General features: G+C 40.2%; 1 protein-coding gene across 2 annotated transcripts in view; it reads left to right on the plus strand.

The window, feature by feature from the left end:
* Nucleotides 1-27,895, plus strand: part of SUCLG2 (succinate-CoA ligase GDP-forming subunit beta) — a 292,876-nt gene that overhangs the window by 259,396 nt on the left and 5,585 nt on the right. The window contains exons 10-11 of one of the 2 annotated variants that reach the window (XM_054480755.2): nucleotides 7,403-7,523; nucleotides 21,907-22,180. In XM_054480755.2, coding sequence (XP_054336730.1) covers nucleotides 7,403-7,523; nucleotides 21,907-21,953 — 168 coding nt within the window. In that variant the 3' untranslated portion in view covers nucleotides 21,954-22,180. Of the gene's footprint in view, nucleotides 1-7,402; nucleotides 7,524-21,906; nucleotides 22,181-27,895 lie in introns of those variants that run through there. The other variant, XM_054480754.2, reaches the window with a different exon arrangement.

Raw genomic sequence — 27,895 nt, forward strand, 5'->3', positions numbered from 1 at the left:
GATGGTATCTCATTGTGGTTTTGATTTGCATTTCTCTGATGGCCAGTGATGGTGAGCATTTTTTCATGTGTTTTTTGGCTGCATAAATGTCTTCTTTTGAGAAGTGTCTGTTCATGTCCTTTGCCCACTTTTTGATGGGGTTGTTTTTTTTTTTCTTGTAGATTTGTTTGAGTTCATTGTAGATTCTGGATATTAGCCCTTTGTCAGATGAGTAGGTTGCGAAAATTTTCTCCCATTCTGTAGGTTGCCTGTTCACTCTAATGGTAGTTTCTTTTGCTGTGCAGAAGCTCTTGAGTTTAATTAGATCCCATTTGTCAATTTTGGCTTCTGTTGCCATTGCTTTTGGTGTTTTAGACATGAAGTCCTGCCCATGCCTATGTCCTGAATGGTAATGCCTAGGTTTTCTTCTAGGGTTTTTATGGTTTTAGGTCTAACGTTTAAGTCTTTAATCCATCTTGAATTAATTTTTGTATAAGGTGTAAGGAAGGGATCCAGTTTTAGCTTTCTACATATGGCTAGCCAGTTTTCCCAGCACCATTTATTAAATAGGGAATCCTTTCCCCATTGCTTGTTTTTGTCAGGTTTGTCAAAGATCAGATAGTTGTAGATATGCGGCGTTATTTCTGAGGGCTCTGTTCTGTTCCATTGATCTATATCTCTGTTTTGGTACCAGTACCATGATGTTTTGGTTACTGTAGCCTTGTAGTATAGTTTGAAGTCAGGTAGCGTGATGCCTCCAGCTTTGTTCTTTTGGCTTAGGATTGACTTGGTGATGCGGGCTCTTTTTTGGTTCCATATGAACTTTAAAGAAGTTTTTTCCAATTCTGTGAAGAAAGTCATTGGTAGCTTGATGGGGATGGCATTGAATCTATAAATTACCTTGGGCAGTATGGCCATTTTCACGATATTGATTCTTCCTATCCATGAGCATGGAATGTTCTTCCATTTGTTTGTGTCCTCTTTTATTTCATTGAGCAGTGGTTTATAGTTCTCCTTGAAGAGGTCCTTCACGTCCCTTGTAAGTTGGATTCTTAGGTATTTTATTCTCTTTGAAGCAATTGTGAATGGGAGTTCACTCATGATTTGGCTCTCTGTCTGTCATTGGTGTATAAGAATGCTTGTGATTTCTGTACATTGATTTTGTATCCTGAGACTTTGCTGAAGTTGCTTATCAGCTTAAGGAGATTTTGGGCTGAGTCAATGGGGTTTTCTAGATATACAATCATGTCATCTGCAAACAGGGACAATTTGACTTCCTCTTTTCCTAATTGAATGCCCTTTATTTCCTTCTCCTGCCTGATTGCCCCGGCCAGAACTTCCAACACTATGTTGAATAGGAGTGATGAGAGAGGGCATCCCTGTCTTGTGCCAGTTTTCAAAGGGAATGCTTCCAGTTTTTGTCCATTCGTATGATATTGGCTGTGACTTTGTCATAGATATCTCTTATTATTTTGAGATGTGTCCCATCAATACCTAATTTATTGAGAGTTTTTAGCATGAAGAGTTGTTGAATTTTGTCAAAGGCCTTTTCTGCATCTATTGAGATAAGCATGTGGTTTTTGTCTTTGATTCTGTTTATATGCTGGATTACATTTATTGATTTGTATATATTGAACCAGCCTTGCATCCCAGGGATGAAGCCCACTTGATCATGGTGGATAAGCTTTTTGATGTGCTGCTGGATTCGGTTTGCCAGTATTTTGTTGAGGATTTTTGCATCAATGTTCATCAAGGATATTGGTCTAAAATTCTCTTTTTTGGTTGTGTCTCTGCCCGGCTTCGGTATCAGGATGATGCTGGCCTCATAAAATGAATTAGGGAGGATTCCCTCTTTTTCTATTGATTGGAATAGTTTCAGAAAGAATGATACCAGTTCCTCCTTGTACCTCTGGTAGAATTCGGCTGTGAATCCATCTGGTCCTGGACTCTTTTTGGTTGGTAAGCTATTGATTATTGCCACAATTTCAGAGCCTGTTATTGGTCTATTCAGAGATTCATCTTCTTCCTGGTTTAGTCTTGGGAGGGTGTATGTGTCGAGGAATTTATCCATTTCTTCCAGATTTTCTAGTTTATTTGCATAAAGATGTTTGTAGTTTTCTCTGATGGTAGTTTGTATTTCTGTGGGATCGGTGGTGATATCCCCTTTGTCATTTTTTGTTGCGTCTATTTGATTCTTCTCTCTTTTTTTCTGTATTAGTCTTGCTAGTGGTCTATCAATTTTGTTGATCCTTTCAAAAAACCAGCTCCTGGATTTATTAATTTTTTGAAGGGATTTTTGTGTCTCTATTTCCTTCAGTTCTGCTCTGATTTTAGTTCTTTCTTGCCTTCTGCTAGTTTTTGAATGTGTTTGCTCTTGCTTTTCTAGTTCTTTTAATTGTGATGTTAGGGTGTCAATTTTGGATCTTTCCTGCTTTCTCTTGTGGGCATTTAGTGCTATAAATTTCCCTCTACACACTGCTTTGAATGTGTCCCAGAGATTCTGGTATGTTGTGTCTTGGTTCTCGTTGGTTTCAAAGAACATCTTTATTTCTGCCTTCATTTCGTTATGTACCCAGTAGTTATTCAGGAGCAGGTTGTTCAGTTTCCATGTAGTTGAGCGGTTTTGAGTGAGTTTTTAAATCCTGAGTTCTAGTTTGATTGCACTGTGGTCTGAGAGTTTGTTATAATTTCTGTTCTTTTACATTTGCTGAGGAGAGCTTTACTTCCAAGTATGTGGTCAATTTTGGAATAGGTGTGGTGTGGTGCTGAAAAAAATGTATATTCTGTTGATTTGGGGTGGAGGACCTGAGTATTGATTTTTGTTGGTTTGTTTATTTGGGCAGTGGGTATGATGTTGAAAGAAGCTTGATAAATAGCGAGGGCTGTAGCTGTTCTTTTTTCAAAGTTTAGTTTTTACTTTTAATTGTGGAGTAAAATCTGCAGCTAGAGTGTGTTTTTCAAAGCAAAACACCCAGACATTTGAAAAACTTGTGTATGGAATGCCTGACCACCTGCACAGCTGCCAGCGCAAACTTGCCTTGTGATCAGCTGTCTGGGATCTGGGGACCTGGGCCCTTTATCTGGCACTTCATCTGCCTCATTAGATGATCTTTACTTTTGTGAAACAGTAAATAGCAACCCTTATAATTCTCACCCGAGAATTAGAAAAAGCCTCTGTTCCCAAAAGCACTTGGGATCTTCCGGGAGAGTCTCGGGTTCTTAAATAGACCTAACACTGAATTCTTAAAAAAAAAAAAAAAAAAAAAAAATTCTCTTTGCCAGGGGGCTGGGGGAAGATAATTAAAAGTTGCTGTTGGTATCGTCATGGAACAGCAGTTAGTGGTTGTAAAATGAATGAACATGTGAGGCACACATTGAAAATTTGACATGCTTTATAAATGCTAAATAATAATAATGATGTCACGAGGCTTTTATTTTTAAAGTATCTTAATTGCATTCCCAGTTTGAGATTGCAGATTACAGTAGTTAATTATAGAAATTGGCCCAGAGTTAAACCTTAAATCAGATTTCCATTAAAGTGCATGACTGCAGCAAATTACTTTACAGTGGGAGAGAAGGCGACAATGGCATAATCTCTAGTTGAGTGGGATCTTCTCACCACCCAGGGTGGTGACTTTTCTCTTAGGGTGCTGTGGTATATCGTGTGTCCTAAACAATCCCATTTCCCTGAGCTAAGCAGCCTGCGTACTTCTATGTGTTGTTGCTCTTCTTGTAGAAATCTCAATTGCTTTGTAAAGTATTGGTCATACTCTTTCAGCTCCTCTGTCTTCGTCATGACTTCTCACTCTCCCTTTTGCACTTTCTCTCTCTCTTTTATTCTTTTGCATTCTCTCTTGCCTTCTCTTTACTGATTCTTGTTCACTCATTCTCTCTCTCTCTGTCTCTCCCATGCTCTGTCATGGTTGTTCTGTATTTCTCATTGTCTCTCATGCACTCACTCTCCTCTCTGTCCTTCTGTTCCCCTCCTATAATTTCTCTTCTGCATTTCAGGGAGCCTGCTTTCAAGACTTGCATCCACCCAGTTCTAAAGAAGGAAAAGGCCAGGCACAGTGGCTCACACCTGTAATCCCAACACTTTGGGAAGCCAAGGCAGGAGGATCAGTAGAGGTCAGGAGTTCGAGACAGCTGGCCAACATGGCAAAATCCCGTCTCTACTAATAATACAAAAACTAGCCAGGTATGGTGGCAGGTGCCTGTAGTCCCAGCTACTCAGGAGGCTGAGGTATGAGAACCGCTTGAACCCGGGAGGCGGAGGTTGCTGTGAGTCAAGATTGTGCCACTGCACTCCAGCCTGGGTGACACAGTGAAAATGTGTCTCAAAAAATAAATAAATAAACTAAAAAGGAAGAAATAAGAGGATCCAAGTTCCCATCCCTGGCATCTGGCACCTGCCAATCTTGGCCTCACCTGTATCATCTTAAGTTACTTCACCATTCAACCATTAGTTCCTCAGCGAACTAAGTTGGGTGATATATCTGCCTGTATCCTGGCTGCTCCCTTTATCTCAGATCCTGCTCTTTTTTTCTTCCTGTCTACTAGAACCTCACCTCTTCCAAAAATCCTGTCATGTCAGCAGCCTGTGTCACTGCCTCTCCCCTGGTCTTGGCTGTGTGAGACATCTGTAGACCCTGTATTGTAATTGTCAGTTTATTGGTCTGGCTCTCAAACTAGTCTTTGAATTCTTCCCTGAGGACAGTGATGATATTTTATCCTTCTCCATATCCCAAGAACTTAATTCTGTACCTGGTACAGGGAGATGTTCATCAAGTGTCTGTTGAAATTCATTCATTCATTGTTAAACCATTGTTTTTACATGATTATGCCATATCATGGATTGTGCTGGCTACTGATTATTTAAAAAATGGGAAAATACATAATCTTTGTTTTAGAGAAGCACAAAGATGATCCAAACATGGGAGTTGCATCTTGTGGATGAGGAGAGGAAGGTAAGAGGAGAATAAAGTACATTGGAGAACAACAGCTATTCATTTCTCAGTAAGTCTAACAAAAACAGTTATTCCTCTGCAGTTAGAAAAGAAGGCTTTTCCTGGGGTTCAGCACCAACTAAAGTAGTTGAATTTTAGGCACAAGTGGTTGTATGAAGAGTATCTATTTTTAACATCGGACTCTAATTAAACGTGAGATACACATGAGAGACTCATGGGAACTGATGCCAACTGAGGCAACACTGATTCACAGCTCCTGTTTGACACTTACTCCAGGCACTCACCCACTAAGTAGAATTGAATCACAGGGTCTCAAGCCTCTTCTCTCCTTTTTGCTCCTATCCCTCACTCCTGCCTGTTTAGGTGAATTCACATAAGATTATCATGTAAACTATACTCTATAAAATGATCGTAAAGCTTTAGATGGGTTAAACAGAGTCAGTGATTCTAATTTGATGAGAATTCCCTGAGATGTTGACATCCGAACTTGTCCTTAAGGAATGTGCAGGCTGGAACATGGCAGAGGCATGCAGGTGCCAATGTGTGTTTTACTAGAATTGCCAAGTTCCTCTGCACAAACCTTACTGAGCCTCAGCAGGTCCTGAGTTTCTATCATGGACCCCGTGGAGTCATTCTTGCTCTTGAATGTTTTTCTTCTATTGTTCTGGCAAGTTCCTCTCCATCCTACAGTTATTTGGAAACTACTGCTGTACCAAGCCTCAATGCTAACAGCATTTAATAGCTGTCATTAGAAAGCAAGCTTCTGCTTAACAGTCGTCCTGCTGTGAATAGTAATGGGAGATTTCTTTTTTGGGTGTAGCCCCAGTCTCTAATTGGTTTGAAAAATATTGTTCATTTCTTTGATTCTTAAGGCATTACCTTTTTGTTGAATTTCAATAAGTTTGTATTTCCATTGTATTTGAATTCAACATGAGCTGCAGTCTACTGAAAAAGGTTTTCTTACTTGCTCTCTAGGTAACCTGCCCACTTTCATCACTGCTTGCTGAACAAATGCGAGTGTAAATATCCATTAAGTACATTTAAAGCCATGTGGTAAACATTTCACATGTATTATCTCATTTAGGCCTTTCAGCATCCTGTGGGCTAGGTCCACTTTTTCTTCCTGTAATACAGATGAGGAAATGTTCAAGAGAGGTTCTGTAACTCGCCCAAGGTCCCAGCCCTAGCAACAACATCAATGAATAAATCAGTAGACAATCTAGGGAGCTGGCTTTGGGCCTGGCCACAGCCACATGACAGCTGTGTGACCTTGGGACAGCATCCCCCAATGCACCCGATGGCTTTCTCAGCTAGAGAGCCAACCTTCACCCTACCTAATGAATAGGGTTCTGGGAAGGCTAACAGTAAAAAATAAGGATTTGTGTGATGGCACTTTCTAAACAGTTAAATGCTATACAAATGTAAGATACTGTCTTCTCGTATGTTTGGTGTAGGTAATTTAACACACGGAAATAATGGGATTCTATGCAGCACATATATATATGCTTTACAATTAGTGCGGCATAATTTAATTGTGACTCTACTGTTGGAATTTTGATGCCTCCAGCTTGATGAATAGCCATTTTTTGTGGGTGTTATCAGTTAATCTAGGTAATGAATTCTCTTCATTATCTCGTTCTTCATATTAATTATACAGGATTTTCTTATGCCTATTTATCAAGTCAGGACAAGTAGAGTTTGTTTGTTTTTTTTTTTTTTTTTTTTTTTGGCCCACGTGCCTTTGAATATGGAATATGTACAAACAAGTTAACATGATGGGTGATGGGTTTAAATTTACATTTCTGAGAAGCTTCAGTCAGTAACTTGACTTTCCTTACATTGTTGTTGCTTATGCTATAAGCTTGCATCTCTTTATTTCGAGAGTCTTTTTTTAATCAAAAGGTTGCTGTCTAAGATAATTAAACTATCTCTGATTTTTGAGAACATACCTCTAGCGTATCAAAGAGGTATTAAGGAAGCATGAAAATGTTTGAATCTTTTTTACCTTTTAATACAAAACAATAAATGGTTTCTGATTTTGAAATATTGTGTGAGGCACCATGACATATAAAAATGTAATTGTAAATCATGGAGGAAAAAAACCTAAGTGCAAGAAATTTTAAATGATACTACTCATAAAAAGAATAGACAATAATATTTTCAAAAAAAAGAAGACATTATATAATAGACAAATGAATGGTGATTAAATTCATTTTGAGTTGAAAAGAGTGATTGATGGGAAAATTTGGTAATGTTATATTGTGATATTTATTAATTTATTACTAATATGAGCTTTCTTAACATGTTCTGGGCCATTTTTGTATTTTATGCTCTGTATAAAACAAAAACAAAAAAACAAGGAGTCTTATTTTAATTGTCTCTGTTATTTAACCAGTTATTTTTGAGACTGTTGGCGATCAGCATTTTGATTGGTAACTTTTTATTTTTGATTTCAGGTTGAAGCCATCCTTGTCAATATATTTGGTGGTATCGTCAACTGTGCCATCATTGCCAATGGGATCACCAAAGCCTGCCGGGAGCTAGAACTCAAGGTGCCCCTCGTGGTCCGGCTTGAAGGTAAGTCATGGTAGATTTCCGCTGTGCCAGTACCCCTTCTCCAAGGTCAAGTGACCAGCATGTTCTGGATTCACAAACCTCCTGAGATAACAGAAGGAAACACTGGATTGTATAAGATGAAACAAACGCAGTACAGCAGGACTTCCCTGGGCCTCTAACAAACTAACGTGGGTTGTAGCTCTCCAAGTATGGCAGGTGTTATTATTCTCCAGATTTCCCAAACTTACCCCAGAGTGAAAGCCCTTTTATTTATGAATCATTTTATGAGATTAGTGTTTGAGGAAAAACACTCTGAGAAATGTTTGTCTGAGAATCATGCATCATAATTGAGGATCCCAAAAAGCTTTGGTTTTTTGGCTTATATTTGTCAATGTTTATTAATTGATTTAATTGATAAATTAATTTGATAACTGAAATTACTTGGAATTTAAAAAATAATTCTTAAAAAATAATTTTGTATATTTTATGGTATATTTTATATATCATATGTATTATATATTTTATAAAAATAACTATTTTAAAAAATTTTTAGTAAGAATAATGACATTGTTTTACAGGTTTGTAAATACTTTTCACATTTAGTGTGTCTGTTTCTGCATAAAATGTTATGTTTTGGTTGAAGTATATGAAGAAAATCTGGCCTCACAGACATATGTATTTTTCAAAATGGGAGTAGTTTTGTCCGTTTGTTTGTTTGTTTGTTGCCCAGGCTGGTCTTGAACTCCTGGCTTCAAGTGATCCTCCTGCCTCAGCCACCCAAAATGTTGGGATTATAGGCTTAAGCTACCACACCTAGCCAGGGGGAGTTTTAATGCTCTTTTCATATAGTTCTGAATATTCTTTGGTACTACACTAAAAGTCTATAGGTAATAGTTTATTGAAAATTAGTGTCCATGTGGAATCTGAAACTATCTCGATGAACTTTTCATATTCCATTAAAACCCATTGGTCTGTCTTACACATTAAGTGAGTTTTATCCATGCATGGTTCAAAATCATTCATTGATTATCCAGAAAATTTGTGATTATGCAGATCTTCCAAAGGTTGTCTCATTTCAATGTACAATATAAAAAAAATCACATTTGTTAATATTACCACCATCATATTAGAAAAGCTTTTTAGTAGGAAGCTGTCAAGTTCACAGGGCAGGTGCACATTGTCTAGAATTTGAATTTCACTTTATGGTACAAATTTTATCAGCCACAAAATGGTTAAGTTGTTTTCCTTGATGGGACAGACTCACTTCACTCATATTTAAGAAAATGTCTTCCAGCTAACCAAGTCTGAGCAACTATAGTGTGTCAGTTTTATTCCAAGAAAGAAACAGCATTTCATGGAAAAGTGAGCAGTTTAGCGTGATACCCAGACAATTGCACAAACACTTTTCTTCAGAACAGTTCAGGATGCTGCAGAAGTGCTTTATGTGTGTTTATCATTTGGTCACAAAGAGTATCAAAAAGATGTGTACTCAAGGGTTGAGGTTTAATGAAATAATTTTTTTTCTTTTTTTTTTCTTTTATTATTAATATACTTTAAATTTTAGGGTACATGTGCACAATGTGCAGGTTAGTTACATATGTATACATGTGCCATGCTGGTGTGCTGCACCCATTAACTCGTCATTTAGCATTAGGTATATCTCCTAATGCTGTCCCTCCTCCCTTCCCCCACCCCACAACAGTCCCCAGAGTGTGATGTTCCCCTTCCTGTGTCCATGTGTTCTCATTGTTCACTTCCCACCTATGAGTGAGAACATGCAGTGTTTGGTTTTTTGTCCTTGCGATAGTTTACTGAGAATGATGATTTCCAGTTTCATCCATGTCCCTACAAAGGACATGAACTCATCATTTTTTATGGCTGCATAGTATTCCATGGTGTATATGTGCCACATTTTCTTAATCCAGTCTATCATTGTTGGACATTTGGGTTGGTTCCAAGTCTTTGCTATTGTGAATAGTGCCACAATAAACATACATGTTTTAAAACATATGTGTTTTTATAGCAGCATGATTTATAGTCCTTTGGATATATATCCAGTAATGGGATGGCTGGGTCAAATGGTATTTCTAGTTCTAGATCCCTGAGGAATCACCACACTGACTTCCACAATGGTTGAACTAGTTTACAGTCCCACCAACAGTGTAAAAGTGTTCCTATTTTTCCACATCCTCTCCAGGACCTGTTGTTTCCTGACTTTTTAATGATTGCCATTCTAACTGGTGTGAGATGGTATCTCATTGTGGTTTTGATTTGCATTTCTCTGATGGCCAGTGATGGTGAGCATTTTTTATGTGTTTTTTGGCTGCATAAATGTCTTCTTTTGAGAAGTGTCTGTTCATATCCTTTGCCCACTTTTTGATGGGGTTGATTTTTTTTTCTTGTAAATTTGTTTGAGTTCATTGTAGATTCTGGATATTAGCCCTTTGTCAGATGAGTAGGTTGCGAAAATTTTCTCCCATTTTGTAGGTTGCCTGTTCACTCTGATGGTAGTTTCTTTTGCGGTGCAGAAGCTCTTGAGTTTAATTAGATCCCATTTGTCAATTTTGGCTTTTGTTGCCATTGCTTTTGTGTTTTAGACATGAAGTCCTGCCCATGCCTATGTCCTGAATGGTAATGCCTAGGTTTTCTTCTAGGGTTTTTATGGTTTTAGGTCTAACATTTAAGTCTTTAATCCATCTTGAATTAATTTTTGTATAAGGTGTAAGGAAGGGATCCAGTTTCAGCTTTCTACATATGGCTAGCCAGTTTTCCCAGCACCATTTATTAAATAGGGAATCCTTTCCCCATTGCTTGTTTTTCTCAGGTTTGTCAAAGATCAGATAGTTGTAGATATGTGGCGTTATTTCTGAGGGCTCTGTTCTGTTCCATTGATCTATATCTCTGTTTTGGTACCAGTACCATGCTGTTTTGGTTACTGTAGCCTTGTAGTATAGTTTGAAGTGAGGTAGCGTGATGCCTCCAGCTTTGTTCTTTTGGCTTAGGATTGACTTGGTGATGCGGGCTCTTTTTTGGTTCCATATGAACTTTAAAGTAGTTTTTTCCAATTCTGTGAAGAAAGTCATTGGTAGCTTGATGGGGATGGCATTGAATCTATAAATTACCTTGGGCAGTATGGCCATTTTCACGATATTGATTCTTCCTATCCATGAGCATGGAATGTTCTTCCATTTGTTTGTATCCTCTTTTATTTCATTGAGCAGTGGTTTATAGTTCTCCTTGAAGAGGTCCTTCACGTCCCTTGTAAGTTGGATTCCTAGGTTTTTTATTCTCTTTGAAGCAATTGTGAATGGGAGTTCACTCATGATTTGGCTCTCTGTTTGTCTGTCATTGGTGTATAAGAATGCTTGTGATTTTTGTACATTGATTTTGTATCCTGAGACTTTGCTGAAGTTGCTTATCAGCTTAAGGAGATTTTGGGCTGAGACAATGGGGTTTTCTAGATATACAATCATGTCATCTGCAAACAGGGACAATTTGACTTCCTCTTTTCCTAATTGAATACCCTTTATTTCCTTCTCCTGCCTGATTGCCCCGGCCAGAACTTCCAACACTATGTTGAATAGGAGTGATGAGAGAGGGCATCCCTGTCTTGTGCCAGTTTTCAAAGGGAATGCTTCCAGTTTTTGCCCATTCAGTATGATATTGGCTGTGAGTTTGTCATAGATAGCTCTTATTATTTTGAGATGTGTCCCATCAATACCTAATTTATTGAGAGTTTTTAGCATGAAGAGTTGTTGAATTTTGTCAAAGGCCTTTTCTGCATCTATTGAGATAAGCATGTGGTTTTTGACTTTGGTTCTGTTTGTATGCTGGATTACATTTATTGATTTGTGTATATTGAACCAGCCTTGCATCCCAGGGATGAAGCCCACTTGATCATGGTGGATAAGCTTTTTGATGTGCTGCTGGATTCAGTTTGTCAGTATTTTATTGAGGATTTTTGCATCAATGTTCATCAAGGATATTGGTCTAAAATTCTCTCTTTTGGTTGTGTCTCTGCCCGGCTTTGGTATCAGGATGATGCTGGTCTCATAAAATGAGTTAGGGAGGATTCCCTCGTTTTTTATTCATTGGAATAGTTTCAGTAGGAATGGTACCAGTTCCTCCTTGTACCTCTGGTAGAATTCGGCTGTGAATCCATCTGGTCCTGGACTCTTTTTGGTTGATAAGCTATTGATTATTGCCACAATTTCAGAGCCTGTTATTGGTCTATTCAGAGATTCATCTTCTTCCTGGTTTAGTCTTGGAAGGGTGTATGTGTCGAGGAATTTTTCCATTTCTTCCAGATTTTCTAGTTTATTTGCATAGAGGTGTTTGTAGTTTTCTCTGATGGTAGTTTGTATTTCTGTGCGATCGGTGGTGATATCCCCTTTATCATTTTTTATTGCGTCTATTTGATTCTTCTCTCTTTTTTCTTTATTAGTCTTGCTAGCGGTCTATCAATTTTGTTGATCCTTTCAAAAAACTAGCTCCTGGATTCATTAATTTTTTGAAGGGATTTTTGTGTCTCTATTTCCTTCAGTTCTGCTCTGATTTTAGTTCTTTCTTGTCTTCTGCTAGCTTTTGAATGTGTTTGCTCTTGCTTTTCTAGTTCTTTTAATTGTGATGTTAGGGTGTCAATTTTGGATCTTTCCTGCTTTCTCTTGTGGGCATTTAGTGCTATAAATTTTCCTCTACACACTGCTTTGAATGTGTCCCAGAGATTCTGGTATGTTGTGTCTTGGTTCTCGTTGGTTTCAAAGAACATCTTTATTTCTGCCTTCATTTTGTTATGTACCCAGTAGTCATTCAGGAGCAGGTTGTTCAGTTTCCATGTAGTTGAGCGGTTTTGAGTGAGTTTCTTAATCCTGAGTTCTAGTTTGATTGCACTTTGGTCTGAGAGACAGTTTGTTATAATTTCTGTTCTTTTACATTTGCTGAGGAGAGCTTTACTTCCAAGTATGTGGTCAATTTTGGAATAGGTGTGGTGTGGTGCTGAAAAAAATGTATATTCTGTTGATTTGGGGTGGAGAGTTCTGTAGATGTCTATTAGGTCCACTTGCTGCAGAGCTGAGTTCAATTCCTGGCTATCCTTGTTAACTTTCTGTCTCGTTGATCTGTCTGATGTTGACAGTGGGGTGTTAAAGTCTCCCATTATTATTCTGTGGAAGTCTAAGTCTCTTTGTATGTCACTCAGGACTTGCTTTATGAATCTGGATGCTCCTATATTGGGTGCATATATATTTAGGACAGTTAGCTCTTGTTGAATTGATCCCTTTACCATTATGTAATGGCCTTCTCTGTCGCTTTTTGTCTTTGTTGGTTTAAAGTCTGTTTTATCAGAGACTAGGATTGCAACCCCTGTCTTTTTTTGTTTTCCATTTGCTTGGTAGATCTTCCTCCATCCTTTTATTTTGAGCCTATGTGTTTCTCTGCACGTGAGATGAGTTTCCTGAATACAGCACACTGATGGGTTGTGACTCTTTATCCGATTTGCCAGTCTGTGTCTTTTAATTGGAGCATTTAGTCCATTTACATTTAAAGTTAATATTGTTATGTGTGAATTTGATCCTGTCATTATGATGTTAGCTGGTTATTTTGCTCATTAGTTGATGCAGTCTCTTCCTAGTCTCGATGGTCTTTACATTTTGGCATGATTTTGCAGCGGCTGGTACCGGTTGTTCCTTTCCATGTTTAGTGCTTCCTTCAGGAGCTCTTTTAGGGCAGGCCTGGTGGTGACAGAATCTCTCAGCATTTGCTCGTCTGTAAAGGGTTTTATTTCTCCTTCACTTATGAAGCTTAGTTTGGCTGGATATGAAATTCTGGGTTGAAAATTCTTTTCTTTAAGAATGTTGAATATTGGCCCCCACTCTCTGCTGGCTTGTAGAGTTTCTGCCGAGAGAGCCGCTGTTAGTCTGATGGGCTTCCCTTTGTGGGTAACCCAACCTTTCTCTCTGGCTGCCCTTAACATTTTTTCTTCGTTTCAACTTTGGTGAATCTGACAATTATGTGTCTTGGAGTTGCTCTTCTCGAGGAGTATCTTTGTGGCGTCCTCTGTATTTCCTGAATCTGAATGTTGGCCTGCCTTGCTAGATTGGGGAAGTTCTCCTGGATAATATCCTGCAGAGTGTTTTCCAACTTGGTTCCATTCTCCCCATCACTTTCAGGTACACCCATCAGACGTAGATTTGGTCTTTTCACATAGTCCCATATTTCTTGGAGGCTTTGTTTGTTTCTTTTTATTCTTTTTTCTCTAAACTTCCCTTCTTGCTTCATTTCATTCATTTCATCTTCCATCACTGATACCCTTTCTTCAAGTTGATCACATTGGCTTCTGAGGCTTCTGCATTCTTCACGTAGTTCTCTAGCCTTTCAGCTCCATCAGCTCCTTTAAGCACTTCTCTGTATTGGTTATTCTAGTTATACATTCATCTAAATTTTTTTCAAAGTTTTTAACTTCTTTGCCTTTGGTTTGAATTTCTTCCTGTGGCTCGGAGTAGTTTGATCGTCTGAAGCCTTCTTCTCTCAACTCATCAAAGTCATTCTCCGTCCAGCTTTGTTCCATTGCTGGTGAGGAGCTGCGTTCCTTTGGAGGAGGAGAGGCACTCTGCTTTTTAGAGTTTCCAGTTTTTCTGCTCTGTTTTTTCCCCATCTTTGTGGTTTTATCTACTTTTGGTCTTTGATGATAGTGATGTACAGATGGGTTTTTGGTGTGGATGTCCTTTCTGTTAGTTTTCCTTCTAACAGACAGGACCCTCTCAGCTCAGGTCTGTTGGAGTTTGCTAGAGGTCCACTCCAGACCCTGTTTGCCTGTGTATCAGCAGCGGTGGCTGCAGAACAGTGGATTTTCGTGAACCGTGAATGCTGTTGTCTGATCGTTCCTCTGGAAGTTTTGTGTCAGAGGAGTACCCGGCCGTGTGAGGTGTCAGTCTGCCCCTACTCGGGGGTGCCTCCCAGTTAGGCTGCTCGGGGGTCAGGGGTCAGGGACCCACTTGAGGAGGCAGTCTGCCCGTTCTTAGATCTCCAGCTGCGTGCTGGGAGAACCAGTGCTCTCTTCAAAGCTGTCAGACGGGGACATTTAAGTCTGCAGAGGTTACTGCTGTCTTTTTGTTTGTCTGTGCCCTGCCCCTAGAGGTGGAGCCTACAGAGGTAGTCCAGCCTCCTTGAGCTGTGGTGGGCTCCACCCATTTGGAGCTTCCCGGCCGCTTTGTTTACCTAAGCAAGCCTGGGCAATGGCAGGCGCCCCTCCCCCAGGCTCGCTGCCGCCTTGCAGTTTGATCTCTGACTGCTGTGCTAGCAATCAGCGAGACTCCGTGGGCGGAGGACCCTCCCAGCCAGGTGCGGGATGTAATCTCCTGGTGCGCCGTTTTTTAAGCCCGTCGGAAAAGCGCAGTGGTAGGGTGGGAGTGACCCAATTTTTCAAGTGCCGTTTGTCACCCCTTTCTTTGACTAGGAAAGGGAACTCCCTGACCCCTTGCACTTCCCGAGTGAGGCATTGCCTCGCCCTGCTTCAGCTGGCGCACAGTGCGCTGCACCCACTGTCCTGCGCCCACTGTCTGACGCTCCCTAGTGAGATGAACCCAGTACCTCAGATGGAAATGCAGAAATCACCCATCTTCTGCGTCGCTCACGCTGGGAGCTGTAGCCCAGAGCTGTTCCTATTCGGCCATCTTGGCTGCCCTCCCCAATTTTTTTTTTTTGTTTTTTACTGTGAGTATGTGGTAGTAAAAAGTACAATGATCTCTCAGGTGTAGTGGTGCATGCCTCTAGTCCCAGCTAAGCAGGAGACTGAGGCAGGAGGATTGTTTGAGCCCAGGAGTTCAAGGCTGCAGCAAGCTATGATCATGCCACTATACTCCAGCCTGGGCAACTTAGCAAGACCCCATCTCAAAAAAAAAAGTACAACGACTACTAGCACAGTATGTTGCCACTGCCTTGATTCCATGATAACATGCCAGCAGTTTTGCCTACCATTACTTTTAACCTATCGGTAGAAATGCCAATATAGTCTTCTCTTATTGTTATTATTACTACCACTATTACCATGAAAGTGGTTTTTACCTTAAGGAGCACCCCTCTGCCCCCGCGTGAAGTGTATTAGGACATTTTCTCTAAGGTAAGGCAGTGGATGTCTAACATGGGATAAATTTCAATTACTCACATTATTCTAGGGGTAAAATGAAAACCCAAAGGGCCAAATATAGTAGATTATTTACCTGGAAATTGATATATTAGATCTAAGAAAGCTAGCTTAACTAATATTTTGATTAGGTCCTGTGAGCCTTTGTCTAATGTTTACATGTGGTAAAGTTTAAGCATTAAGAAGTATTTTTTAGACAATGGAGCAGATTTGAGGCTTGACGGCAGTGTGGGATTCCCTCAATGTCTTACTTGGTTTAAGCTGATGATGATGAATTGAACACCAGGAGGAAGGAGGAAGGGGGTTCTGCAGGGAAAAGGGGGACAGGATGCGAGTGATAAGGCAGGAAAGGTGAAAGATGTCACTGTGAAGTGAAACTGGTCCCAGTAAGGACATGTCCACAGGGGACAGTGAAGGAGGAAGGAGATGAAGAGGTGAGTGGTCACTGGTGAGTCAGAGAGCAAAGTGATGAACAGGACATGTAGAAAATGGAGACCTGGAGAGTAGGAAGAGAAAGGACAATGAGACTCAGACATACAGAAGGACAGGGGCATGCAGTGACAAAAACATCAGACCCTCCTCCAAGAGCCACATCTCCAATGACAGCCGCAACAGAACGACCTCGGACAGGCTGTGGGTGGAGGTGAGAAACAGGTCCGTCTTGCCTTGCAAGGGGACAGGGCTTGAGTAAAGAATAGAAGATGGAAAATTAGCTCCGTACAGAACACATGTTGGAAACGAGCACCGGAGAGAATGCCTAAATCCAGAAAAGTGCAAAGAGGCCAGGGGACATCATCAGACACAGAACTGGACCTTGGCTCTGCTGGGGATCTGCATTCACTCTGCCCAGAACAATTCCACCACTCAGCTAAGGGCCCCTGTTCTCCATGTATTCTAGGTGTTAGCAGCAAATCTTGGGCTCTAATATTCTGAATGAAAATGTTTTCAAAGCTACTCAGCCCAGAGTCAATCTACTGAGGCTGCCTTTTTGATAGGAGGTGAAGGCATTATTACTCCTCTTATCTCTTGGTCTTAGAACCTAGCATAACTGAAGACTTGAAGAATGAATAGCCACGAAGCATGTGGGACACAGCTGAAAACTCTATGGCTGCCTCTAAACCATTTAATACCCATAGGTTTCTTTCTTTCCTCCAGCAGACCAAAGGATCACATACCATCATGTAGCAAATAGTAGTGCAAATTGTGTCCTTCTTAGCATACCGAGTCCATGCTAAGAAGGACACGATTTGTACTCTTCTATTTGTGGCTCCAATTTATCAGTATTTCAGAATCAAGGATAAGAAAGTGTCCATCCAGAGGAGGTACAGTGCCTAGTCAAGAAAGTGAAAGACACAGAATATGTTTATGTTCACAACAACTTCAGAGAGAGTTTAGGGAATGTTAGAGAGATTGGTAAGAATGAAGGGGGTGGGATCATTGTTTTTAAAGACATTTGGCAAAAGAAAAACAAAATGTTTTTCTGAAACAAACCTTTTGTTGCTGAAACAAACCTTTTGGTATTGGGTGGAAAATAAAATTGAGAAGATTTGGCTAAGAGAAACGGTATCCAGTCTACAAATTATCTCGAGGTTTATTATTAATATATTAAGAGTTCAACTTGGAATCATAATGAACCCCTGAGAAACAAGCATATTCCTCTTCAGACATATCTGAGACATAGAGGTTTGCTGCAGATTTAAATGGGACAGTAATAAAAGGAATTCTTAAAAAATTATTATAAGATGCTGGTGGATTCTGATAAAGAACTACAAAACCGCTCAAAACATTTTGTATACTGTGTTTGGCCAAAACGCTCTGTACACTGACTGTATAGAGCTGTCAATAAATGTACATTTCTCAACAGTTTCATGGGTTGGGCCAAGTTAACTGTCTAGGCAATTTTTGTGCCAAGTTTTGTATATGTTTCAAAAAGGAAAAAAAAAAAACAACCCTCATTTCAGATAATTTATTCTTTATTCACACCAGAAACAATTGGTTACAGAGGCTGAATTTCCCCCAAATATGTAGCTGTTCATTTCACCCAAGAGTCTTTTGAATAAAAGTAATCCTCCGTCTCAGTTGGTGAGTTCTGTTCTGATAAGGCAAGTAAATACATGTAATTATAAAGTTACCATTTTCAAAGAGGAGAATAATCCTTTCCTTATCCACTGGTAAAACAGCTTGTAATTATTATACAGCTGCGAACAAAGATTTGTCCACAAAATCCCACTACGTCAAGCCTGATTTGATTGATTAAAACTTTTCTCATCAGGATATAATACATTGTGGGTGGGCAACAGAATCTTTAAAATGTGGGCTGCATATTAGAGAGACTTATGGCAAGGATCCTGGATCTTCTGAATGGTCACCAAACAAACAAGAAGGCCACTTACTTTATTCACAGGAAATAGATAGTAGTAACAAAATGTGCCATTGGGTTTTGAAATGTCTGTTATCTGGGTCACTCAAACCTCACAGTTCTTCAGACTGTGATAAACATGTGGCAGCGTGCCTGAAACTTAGAAAGTACTTAATAAATATTAGCAATAAAAATTATGTACCATTGTAATTCAGTCTCTGGTAACATTTTTCCATCACATCTCATTTTTAGTGTCACTTGGCTTTGTAATAGCTACTGGGATGATGGAAACCCCTTTTCACCTCACTCTGCCTAGCTAGACAATGGTGTGTGTTCTGGGAGTCTGAGCCAATTTTAATATTGATATGAATAAAGAACCTTGAGAAATTCATCCATCAAAACAGAGTATAGTGTAATGTCAGGTCAAATAGAAACTACCACTAAAAGTGTCCAAAATGTTTCCATCTCTTTGTACCACTTTATCTTTCTTTGTCCTTGTAGACAAATGAAGACTTGCTCTGTTTAGAAAAAAAAAAAAAAAACAGAAGGAACCAAATCATACTCTAAGGTTGGATAAACTACAACTAAATGTAGAGAAAATTGTGAGAGAATAAGAATTTATGTTTTGACATAGAGGAAAGCAAATGAAAAATTTAGTTGGAAGATAAAAGACATTTCCCAAAGGTCCCTGTAGTTGGCAACTTTTTCTCCACTGGAAGTACTGAGAACCACTATTTGTGACAAGATATTTTTGGTTTTGGTTGGTTTTTCATTTTCACTGAGCTATCTTTGAAAACCACAGTTCTGCATGTGGTTTATGAAGGGCCTTTAAAATGATCATAACTTCTCCATTTGTCTGTCACATCTCTCCTTGGATGGTCCCCTGTATTCACACGTCTTTCTCCACATGCACTCTATCCAGTGTTGCAGCTTCATCTCTGATCCTCTCCCACGCTCTCTATTGAGTTCCCTTTCTGACTTTCCCAAGTCCATCAACTATGCCATCATTCTTCTGGTTCACAGATTTAAATTCCTTAGATTCCCCTTGTTCTCTCATCTCCTTTTCTCTCTGCTCTTGCCTCCATACCACTTTATATCTGTGGCAATTCTGCTTGGGTTTTTGGTTCTGCCTAATGTCATTGACTCTGTACCTACTCAGTTTTCCCACTCTGTTCTTTTGGCCATAACATACTGCTGCAAAGCCATTACTCTCTCCAGGACAGCCTTCTGATATACCCAGGTCCTGGGCTTCAGTTTTTACCACTGTTACGACCCCAATACCAACTCTCAGGTATGGATGATGACTTGACTTGATGACTGACTTCTGATCCTCTACTCACTCCTCCCTTCTTCCTTTGCAGTGATTCAAATCTTACCTATCCTCCAGATTCAACTTGGAAATTCTCCTTTTATACTACTTCTTTGCTAACTCACATCTCTAAATCTACTATAACTATAATAGTCCATGTTGAATAAGCATAAAAGTGGGTTATGCCAATGAGAGTGAGCAGAGCTACACTAGGCACTGACTTTAAGGGACACGTTATTAGGAGTCTGCATTTCCTTAGTCTAAAAAGCATTGGCTTGATTTGCATTTAGTGCCGTTTATGGATAATACCTTCTTCAAATTTCTGCATTGTTTCACCTATGATCAGTGCCAAGAGTACAGTTACAACAGAATGCTTCATTTTCAGTTTATTAGGCATGGCCAATACAATGTTGGGATAGGTCTTGTCTTGCTATGGGGCTGCTCCATTCACAGAAATCACATATATGAATATTAGTGAGTATCCCTGGTAGTTTCATGTTGAGTGTGAGACCCTGTATCTATCCGAGGATGTTTATCACACATGATGCCAATTCCCACAAGAAGAAGAAAAGGACACCAGCTGGGACTCCAGAAATGTTCAAAGCTCTCTTGCTTTTTCTCTCTTGATAAAGATCCCAGGTTCTTATCATAAGAGAGGAGCTATAATAGTGGAAAGAGGGAAAGAGGGTAGTGGCTAAGAAGGGTCACTATGTGTATTTTTCTTTGCATAAGTTTGGAAGACAGTGCCCTCTTTGATCTCATCCTGAGCTATCACATTCAATTCCTTCATGATATAGTGGACATTGTGAAGTTATCAGTATTTCTGAAGATTCAGCCAACCAGTCTGGTGGCTGTCTGGGATCCCCTGATGGCTACTTTTACTAAGATAGAAGCAGGTCCTATTAGCAGGTAACACTTGTTACCATTTTATAGGTATTGTCTTATATTGTCAATTTTTTCCATTTTATTTTCCCAGCCATCTAGTAACTGACGTATTTTTTTTACATCTCTCTTGATCCTCCTTAATACCTAAAGCTCATTGACCTGCATGCACATGGTATTTACTAATATACTAATTAACTAATTAAAAAACCACAGGCATAAACCTTGGAAGTACATTTACTTAAAATGTTCAAATCTGATCATCTAACAAATTTAGAAATGTCAAATCTTCTTCTTAGTATTTCAGATAGACCTCTAATGAAATCAGCAGAGACTATTAAGGAAAATAATCTTGAATGTGGTATTTTGCATATTTCAGCATGAATATCATCTGCATATTATAAAAATCATTTAATTCTTCTGGAATACTAAGCAGAGTATGAAAATAAAAGATGCACTCTTTTAAATCTTTTGGGAAAAATTTAAGGCAGGGTAACTAGCTTTTCTCGAAATGTATGAATAACTAATAAGTTGTGGGCCTCTGTGACAACTCAGGCACAGAAAGCATCCCCAGAAAGAATGGGTCAATCATAGTGTGCGTTCATTTCTAGTTATTTCCAGTGACAAACAATAATATAATTTGCTGATAGAGACCTGTCCCCCTTTAAGAACAGGAGAAGAGTTGACTCTTAAAATCTGAGGGTCTCTGATCACTTTGACCCTGAAAACAGTCTGACATCAACATTTTAATCAGAAATACACCAATACTGATGCACTCACTGACTTCCTTGATCAATTTTTTTTCATTGTAGCTTTGTCAGTTATTTTCCTTTTATTACTTTTATTGGGATCAATTATGCTGCATTTACACTTCTAAGAAGATTTAATCCATCGGTATGTTTTAATGTTCATATTAGGCTTTGCTGACTGGAGTGTCTGCCATTTTCATTTTTCCTTTGTGATTATTATTTCTATCAAGTCCGTATTGTGCAGATCTAAGCATGTGAGGCAGACAGTCTCAGGGAAGGAGAGAGAAAGGAGAGTGGCAGAGAGTGGAAGAAGAAAGAGACACAAAGAGAGAGGCAAGCACAGAGAACAACACAGGCTACAACTGTTTGGGAATCTTAATGTCAAAGGATGGGGGTACACCAGCAGAGTCAAAATATCCTTGGACTTTTTCTTGAGAAGGTCTCCAGGGAATTATGGCTGCAACACAGAGCTTGGGAAAACTGAGCTGTTCCAAGAATGATACTGTAAATGATATGGCTTGCCTCTGTGTCCCCACCCAAATCTCATCTTGAATTGTAATAATCCCCACGTGTTGTGGGCAGCACCCTGTGGGAGATAATTCAATCATGGCGGTGGGTTTTTCTCATGCTGTTCTCCTGATAGTGAATAAGCCTCATAAGATCTGATAGTTTTACAAAGGGGAATTCCCCTACACATGCCCTTTCTTGCCTGCCACCATGTAAGACGTCCCTTGCTCTTCCACCACGATTGTGAGGCCTCCTCAGCCATGTGGAACTGTGAGTCAGTTAAACCCCTTTCCTTTATAAATTACCCAGTGTTGGGTATGTCTTTATTAGCAGCGTGAAAACAGACTAATACAGTAGATGTTGACTCAGTGGGGCTGCTTGAGTATAGTAATCTGAGTTTGTTGATGAAGTGTACAAGACTTTTGGATAGTTATCATATTAAAGTGTCTGTTTTTCAGGCGGATCACGAGGTCGGAGATCGAGACCATCCTGGCTAACACGGTGAAACCCTGTCTCTACTAAAAATACAAAAAAAAAAAAAAAATTAGCCAGGCATGGTGGTGGGTGCCTGTAGTCCCAGCTACTTGGGAGGCTGAGGCAGGAGAATGGCGTGAACCTGGGAGGCGGAGCTTGCAGTGAGCCGAGATCGCGCCACTGCACTCCAGTCTGGGTGACAAAGTGAGACTGCGTCTCAAATAAATAAATAAATAAAGTGTCTGTTACTGCTTTTACTATAGTGATTCTCAGAGTATGGTCCACAGAACTGACTTTCTCACTCCTTTGTGTTTTTTCTTGGTCCCTCTGAGACCTTCTGGCCTCTCAGGAAGGCCATCCTGATCCCACGGTGTTCCCTAAAAATCCAGATCCCGTAAGTAGCCAACCTAATTAGCTTACCAAATAGCCACTGCTCCCATTGTTCACAGCCCATCCAGCCAAGCCGTGGGGTTAGGGTCTTTGAAGAGGCCCAAGAGATCCTTTTCCACCTGGGTTCTGATCCTAGTGAGAAATAAAATAGACTGAGGAAACAAAAATATCTTCATCACCAAAGAAAAAAGAAGTAGTTGGAGGATGCACCTTATTGTGTGACCAACAGTGAGCTTCCTTACTCTGAGCCCCAGAATTAGGCAGCTTTGTAAACCCAGTCACAGGCACTACTAGACTTCAGTGTACCTTCCATCCCAGGGTGGAACCCAAGGAGCAGAGGATGACCTGGACTCACTCTGAGTGGCATATCCCTAAAAGGAAGGCCAGAGGAAGGGGCGGGACTACCCATGCCAACTTTCTCCATTTGAATATTCAGTCAGCTCCCTGCACCATCATCACTCCCAGATGGAGCCAGTGATAGGGGTTACACTGATGACTGTCCCTCTGCATGGAAGGAAACATCCCCCAGTGCACATCATAGGTCTTATCTGCCCCAGGAGTGGGCTGCCTTTGGTCAGGTAGCTGCCCCACTCTAGGCAGTGGTCATACCTTCAGGAATAAGAGCCTGAAGTTGCTTCCCTGAGCAGCAGCTGTGGGTGTGGCCATTTTTATAAGGAGAGGTTTTAAAACTGGGCAGGTACCAGGACTGACATATCCTGAGTGCTGCCTTATAATGTCAGAACACCACTGCGTGCTCTCGGATATCTTCTGAGTGACTAGTCAGTTCATTTCTTCCTGACTCAATTTCCACTTGAAAGTCATATTTGATGAGCCATCAAAAAGAGAGGGAGCGAGCACATTGCTATCAAGAGGAGACTTACGGGTGATTCAGTCTGTAGTGTCTTATAGAGGCTAAGTGTGTCCCACTAAGACTCTTCCAGAGAGCACCACCTTGAGGCTGTCCTGAGGCAGAACTACCTATGGGGAAAGACTTGATGAGAAATGTTTTAGATGAGGGAAGACAGCTTTCATCTCATGCCACCTTCTCTTTATTGGCAGTGGCTGCCTGAGCAGTGCTGTGCCAAGAAAGATTCTGAGGCTATATCCCAGCTCAGTGGAAAAAGAGTTCTATGATCTTTCCAACCACACATGTGGGAAGGGGTGGAGAGAGTGGAAATTTGAGCCAGTATTTGCCATTGTCAATTCAAAGAGACCATAGGCGGGCTTTTTCTCTCCTAGATATATAGCTGTTCACCACTATATCAAGTTGGAAGTAGGGACTGCAAGCTGGGAAACACCAGATGAAGATGATTCTTGTCTTTACCTGACCCTTTAGCCATAAGGCCAGAAATTTGGATTGTATAGAGCAAAGGTCTGCAAACTTTTTCTGTAAAGGGCAGGATTTTAGGCTTTGTGACTGTATATTCCCTATTGTGATTACTCAGCTCTGCCCTTGTAGTGTTGAAGCAGCAATAGACAATAGGTAGAGGAATGGACATGGCTGTGCCACAGTAATCTTTTTTTAACAAAAACAGATAGTGGAACAGATTTGGCCCATGAGCTATAGCTTGCAGTTCGCTAGTGTAGAGAAGAGGCCAGCAGCAAGACCTAGAATTCTGGAAAATCCTCATGTTATCTGTGTCTAAATCTCCCTTCCCCTAAGCTCTGAAATGTTTCATGAGAGTCAAGTAAGAATTTGGCAGGCAATATTAAGCTCTGAGAATCTGACTTCTTCCCAAGGAAAATATTAGCAATGAGGTCCACTCAGTCATTTCCCCACATAAGGACAGAATCACACTCACTGACGCAGTGATGAGTGTGATTCTGTCTTAGGCAGTAATGGTGGACCAAAGTCAGCATTTTCGACAAAAGTCTCACACTGTTAAAATTACCTTTGAAAATTTCTTAAGTCATCCATAAATTAGAGTATGCGTGGCTTGAAAGCTAGGAGGAAGATTCAAGGAAAGCATGAAAGGTAAATTCACATGCAGATGTTTGGGTGTATAAAACATCCCTTCTTTAAAAGAATTGTCTTATCCCTAGCAGATGATGGCAGGTGAGCACAGAAGTGTAAGGTGTTCTTGCTTGCCAGACGGTTCATTCCATTCTAGTTTAATATTAAGGCTCCTTTAACTTTGGTTTAGTATCTATGTTCCTTTTTTTCAAGGGTTAACGTAATTGAAAGCATAAGCACGTAGCATCAGCTCTCAGTGGATATGTCAGACTTGATCCTAAACCTTGCTTGCATGATCATAGCACATACACACCATTCTTTGAAACCACGTAGAGAAGAACCTAGTCATTGGCTTCCTGCCACTGGAGCTGGGGGCTCCTACTGTGATGGTCCGAATAACTATCACATTCACACCCCGAGTGTTGATTTCTTCTTACTGTGCGAGAAGAAATCATCGAGGAAATTAGGTGTGGATACAATACAGCCACACAGAATATCTTATGTCATCTTTAATCTTCATAAAATGTTAGGGGTACAAAGCATTTAGATATGATTCACATTCAAGGAGAAATCTAAAGCCTCAAAGCTGCAGTAACTTCCCTAGGTTGTTCAGCTACTTGGGAACAGAACCAGGTTTAAAATCTCAGCTTCTTCCTCTGCAAAACGGAAATAAAAATAGGGCCTCTATAAGGTTGCTTAAGGAGCAGATGAGTTTTTAAATAATTTGCAATAGTCCTTGGCTCAGTAAATGTTAGCTATCCTTATTATCATCTAAACCCTTGTCGGTATCTCGACTGAGGCCACATGGATGGCCAATGCTGTTGGCTGCCAAGCATGGTGCTAGGTATTTGGCACATATCATCTCAAACAAGTAAGAGCTGCTGACATAGCAGAAGTTTTGCCTCTGATTCTCAATGAATTATTCTGTTTCTGACATAAAATAACAAGGCAAAAGAGACATGAAAAGTTATCTAAATTTACAGGTCACCAAGAAAATGGACCTCCTCTATCTAATTGCCACTTGAAAGGAGACTAAGGAAGGAGGTGCAAGGGTACAGGAGCAGTGGACATTTGAGGAGGAATTTGCTGCTTTAGAGAATTTGGCTGGTTTCCACTGAATTCCCCTCTCCCAGTGGGGAGAAAAAACTCAGTTACTTCCAGCAGAGGGGCTGAAATACTTTAGGCTTTCGGGCCATAGTGTCTGTGCCACAGCGACTGACTCCTCCCATTGCAGAGCACAAGCAGTCACTGATGAAGCAAATCAGTTTGGCTGTGTTCCACAAAAAAGTTATTTATGGATGCCGGAATTTGAATTTCATGTAACTTTCATGTATCATAAAATGTTCCTGTGATTTTTTCCTCCCAGCTATTTAAAAATGTAAACCTTATTCTTAACTTGCAGGTGATACAAAAAGAGGCAGCTGGCTCGATTTTGCCCAAAAACTAGAACTGGCCAGCCCTGACTCAGAGCACTAGGCCAAGAATCAGACCTGTCAGGGTTTACTGGTTGTCCGATCCAAGCAAATTGTCTGACATCTCGGGGCCTCATTTTCCTCTAGTAAATTCCTTTTAGCACTTAAAGGCCAGCTGCGTGGTTATGTGGCTTTGCCCTCAGATGAACCTGGGTTCAAGTCCTGGTTCAGCCTCTGACTTGCTGGGGATGTCGGGCCAGTTCCTAAGCCTCCCAGTGTTTAAGTTGCCTCTTCTGTAAAATGGGGATTAAAATGATTTCGACTGCAGGGTTGCTCTGAGGATTAAGTTTCATGATATTTGTGAACCCCTTAACTCATGTATCCAACAAACATTTGTTGCACCTAATATGTATTCAATAAGTGCTAACTACTGTATTCTTTTTTAAAAAACTGAATTCCTATTAAAATAATAACTTTTAAATTACAGTTTCTACATATTTCCAGACTGGAAAATGATTTTCTTCACAGCCTTATGATAAAAGGCAGGAGGCCTCTGCACCTTGCGAACAAAATCCTGTACCATGTGCCCACTACCTGTATTTTCTCTTGTGTGTAATAAAAGCGAAGAAGAAATTTTGATAAATTAACCTTGCATCTTTGTTTACAGCTCTCTTACTCCACCCAGTGGCAGAAAGTCACTGGTAACATGCCAAGGAGGTCACGAATTTTTAACATTTTAATAATAGTTATTATTTATAATATCCCCTAGTAGTAGAGCAAGATTTCATTTTAAACTCATTCCCCTTTGATTTTCCATTTTTAAGGCCTGCCGTGGGTAGATAACTATTTAGCTGAGTGGCTCTCAACAAGCAGATATTAAGAAGTACCTGAGGTTCCACCAGCATGAGTTGATCAGTTATCTGTACAGGTGGTTATTAAAAGTGTTGTCCTGAAGGCTCATTAAAAAGCAATGTAGCATTTAATAAATATTAGAACATGTCAGTAGCACCATTTAAATGTGGAAAGGAGATCAATTTCCTTTGTAATTCTGTGCACAGGCATAAACACTCTTTAGAACACTTAATTCCATGTCAGAGTTTAAAGCAGCTATGATAATTTCTATTTAGAAGTAAAGGCAGGGAGAGGGTTGGGGAATAGATGTCAGACACTTGGTGAATTAAGAAGAAAATAACCTTAAATACTCAAATAATATAATTTTACAAAAAAGGAACGCACAAACTCACAATCATTTCCAAGGCTTCCTCTAATTCTTTTCTTCCTTTTCTTTTTCAATAACCTGTTTCCACTATCTGCTGTTTTATTTTATTTTATGTTATTTTATTTTATTTTATTTATATTTATTTTAAAAATAGAGACAGGGTCTCACTCTGTTGCCCAGGCTGGAGTGCAGTGGTGCAATCACAGCTCACTGCAGCATTGACTTTCTGTGCTCAAGCAGTCCTCTGACCTCAGCCTCCTGAGTAGTCCAGGCCACCATGCCCAGCTGGTTTCCTTTTAATCCCTCTTCCCTGCGTGTCCCCACCTCCCCTTCCAGTTGTTCCCTCAACAGGAAGGAGGAAGCAAGTGGTAATTAATGACCAGGACAGGGTCAGTGGGCAGTAGAGCTATGCCATCAAGGAGAAACCAGGTTGAATGCTGCAAAGAGATGGTGCCAGCATCAGGGTAGGGGCTGATGTGGAAGGCACTTGGCAAACTCATTTTTTTTCTTTACTTTCTCTTACTCTCTACCTGTCTTTTTTCTTATGTCTGTTCCTTTTTGAGCGTTCCTCATGACTCTGTCTCTTGTCTCTCTCTTCATTTGTCTCTCTCTCTCTCTCTTTCTATCCCCCTTTCCCCTTCTGTAACAAGTTTCTACCTGCTCACGATGGCTCTACATATGACCCATTTCTCATCACAGATGAGCTTCGTATTTGAATATGAGAATCCCTTCAAAAACTGCTTAGTTCTGAGCATGCCTAGTATATGCTTAATAATTAAGGCGGTAATTAAAGTGTAACTGCAAGTATAATTAAAATTCACTTTTGTGGATCCTAGAATTATGAAGCAATTAGGCGTTTTCACGCGGCACTGAAGGAGCAGCTGGGAGGAGAGAAGGCTCGTGGTTTTTTCAGGAGCTGCCCCGTCCCCTTTCTTCCCCTGGCCCTGTCCACCAGTGTTAGCCTCGAGTAAGGCCTCACTTGTCTGGGGCATCTGAAG

This window comes from Pongo pygmaeus, chromosome 2, assembly GCF_028885625.2.
Source record: "Pongo pygmaeus isolate AG05252 chromosome 2, NHGRI_mPonPyg2-v2.0_pri, whole genome shotgun sequence".
Classification (NCBI taxonomy): domain Eukaryota; kingdom Metazoa; phylum Chordata; class Mammalia; order Primates; family Hominidae; genus Pongo; species Pongo pygmaeus.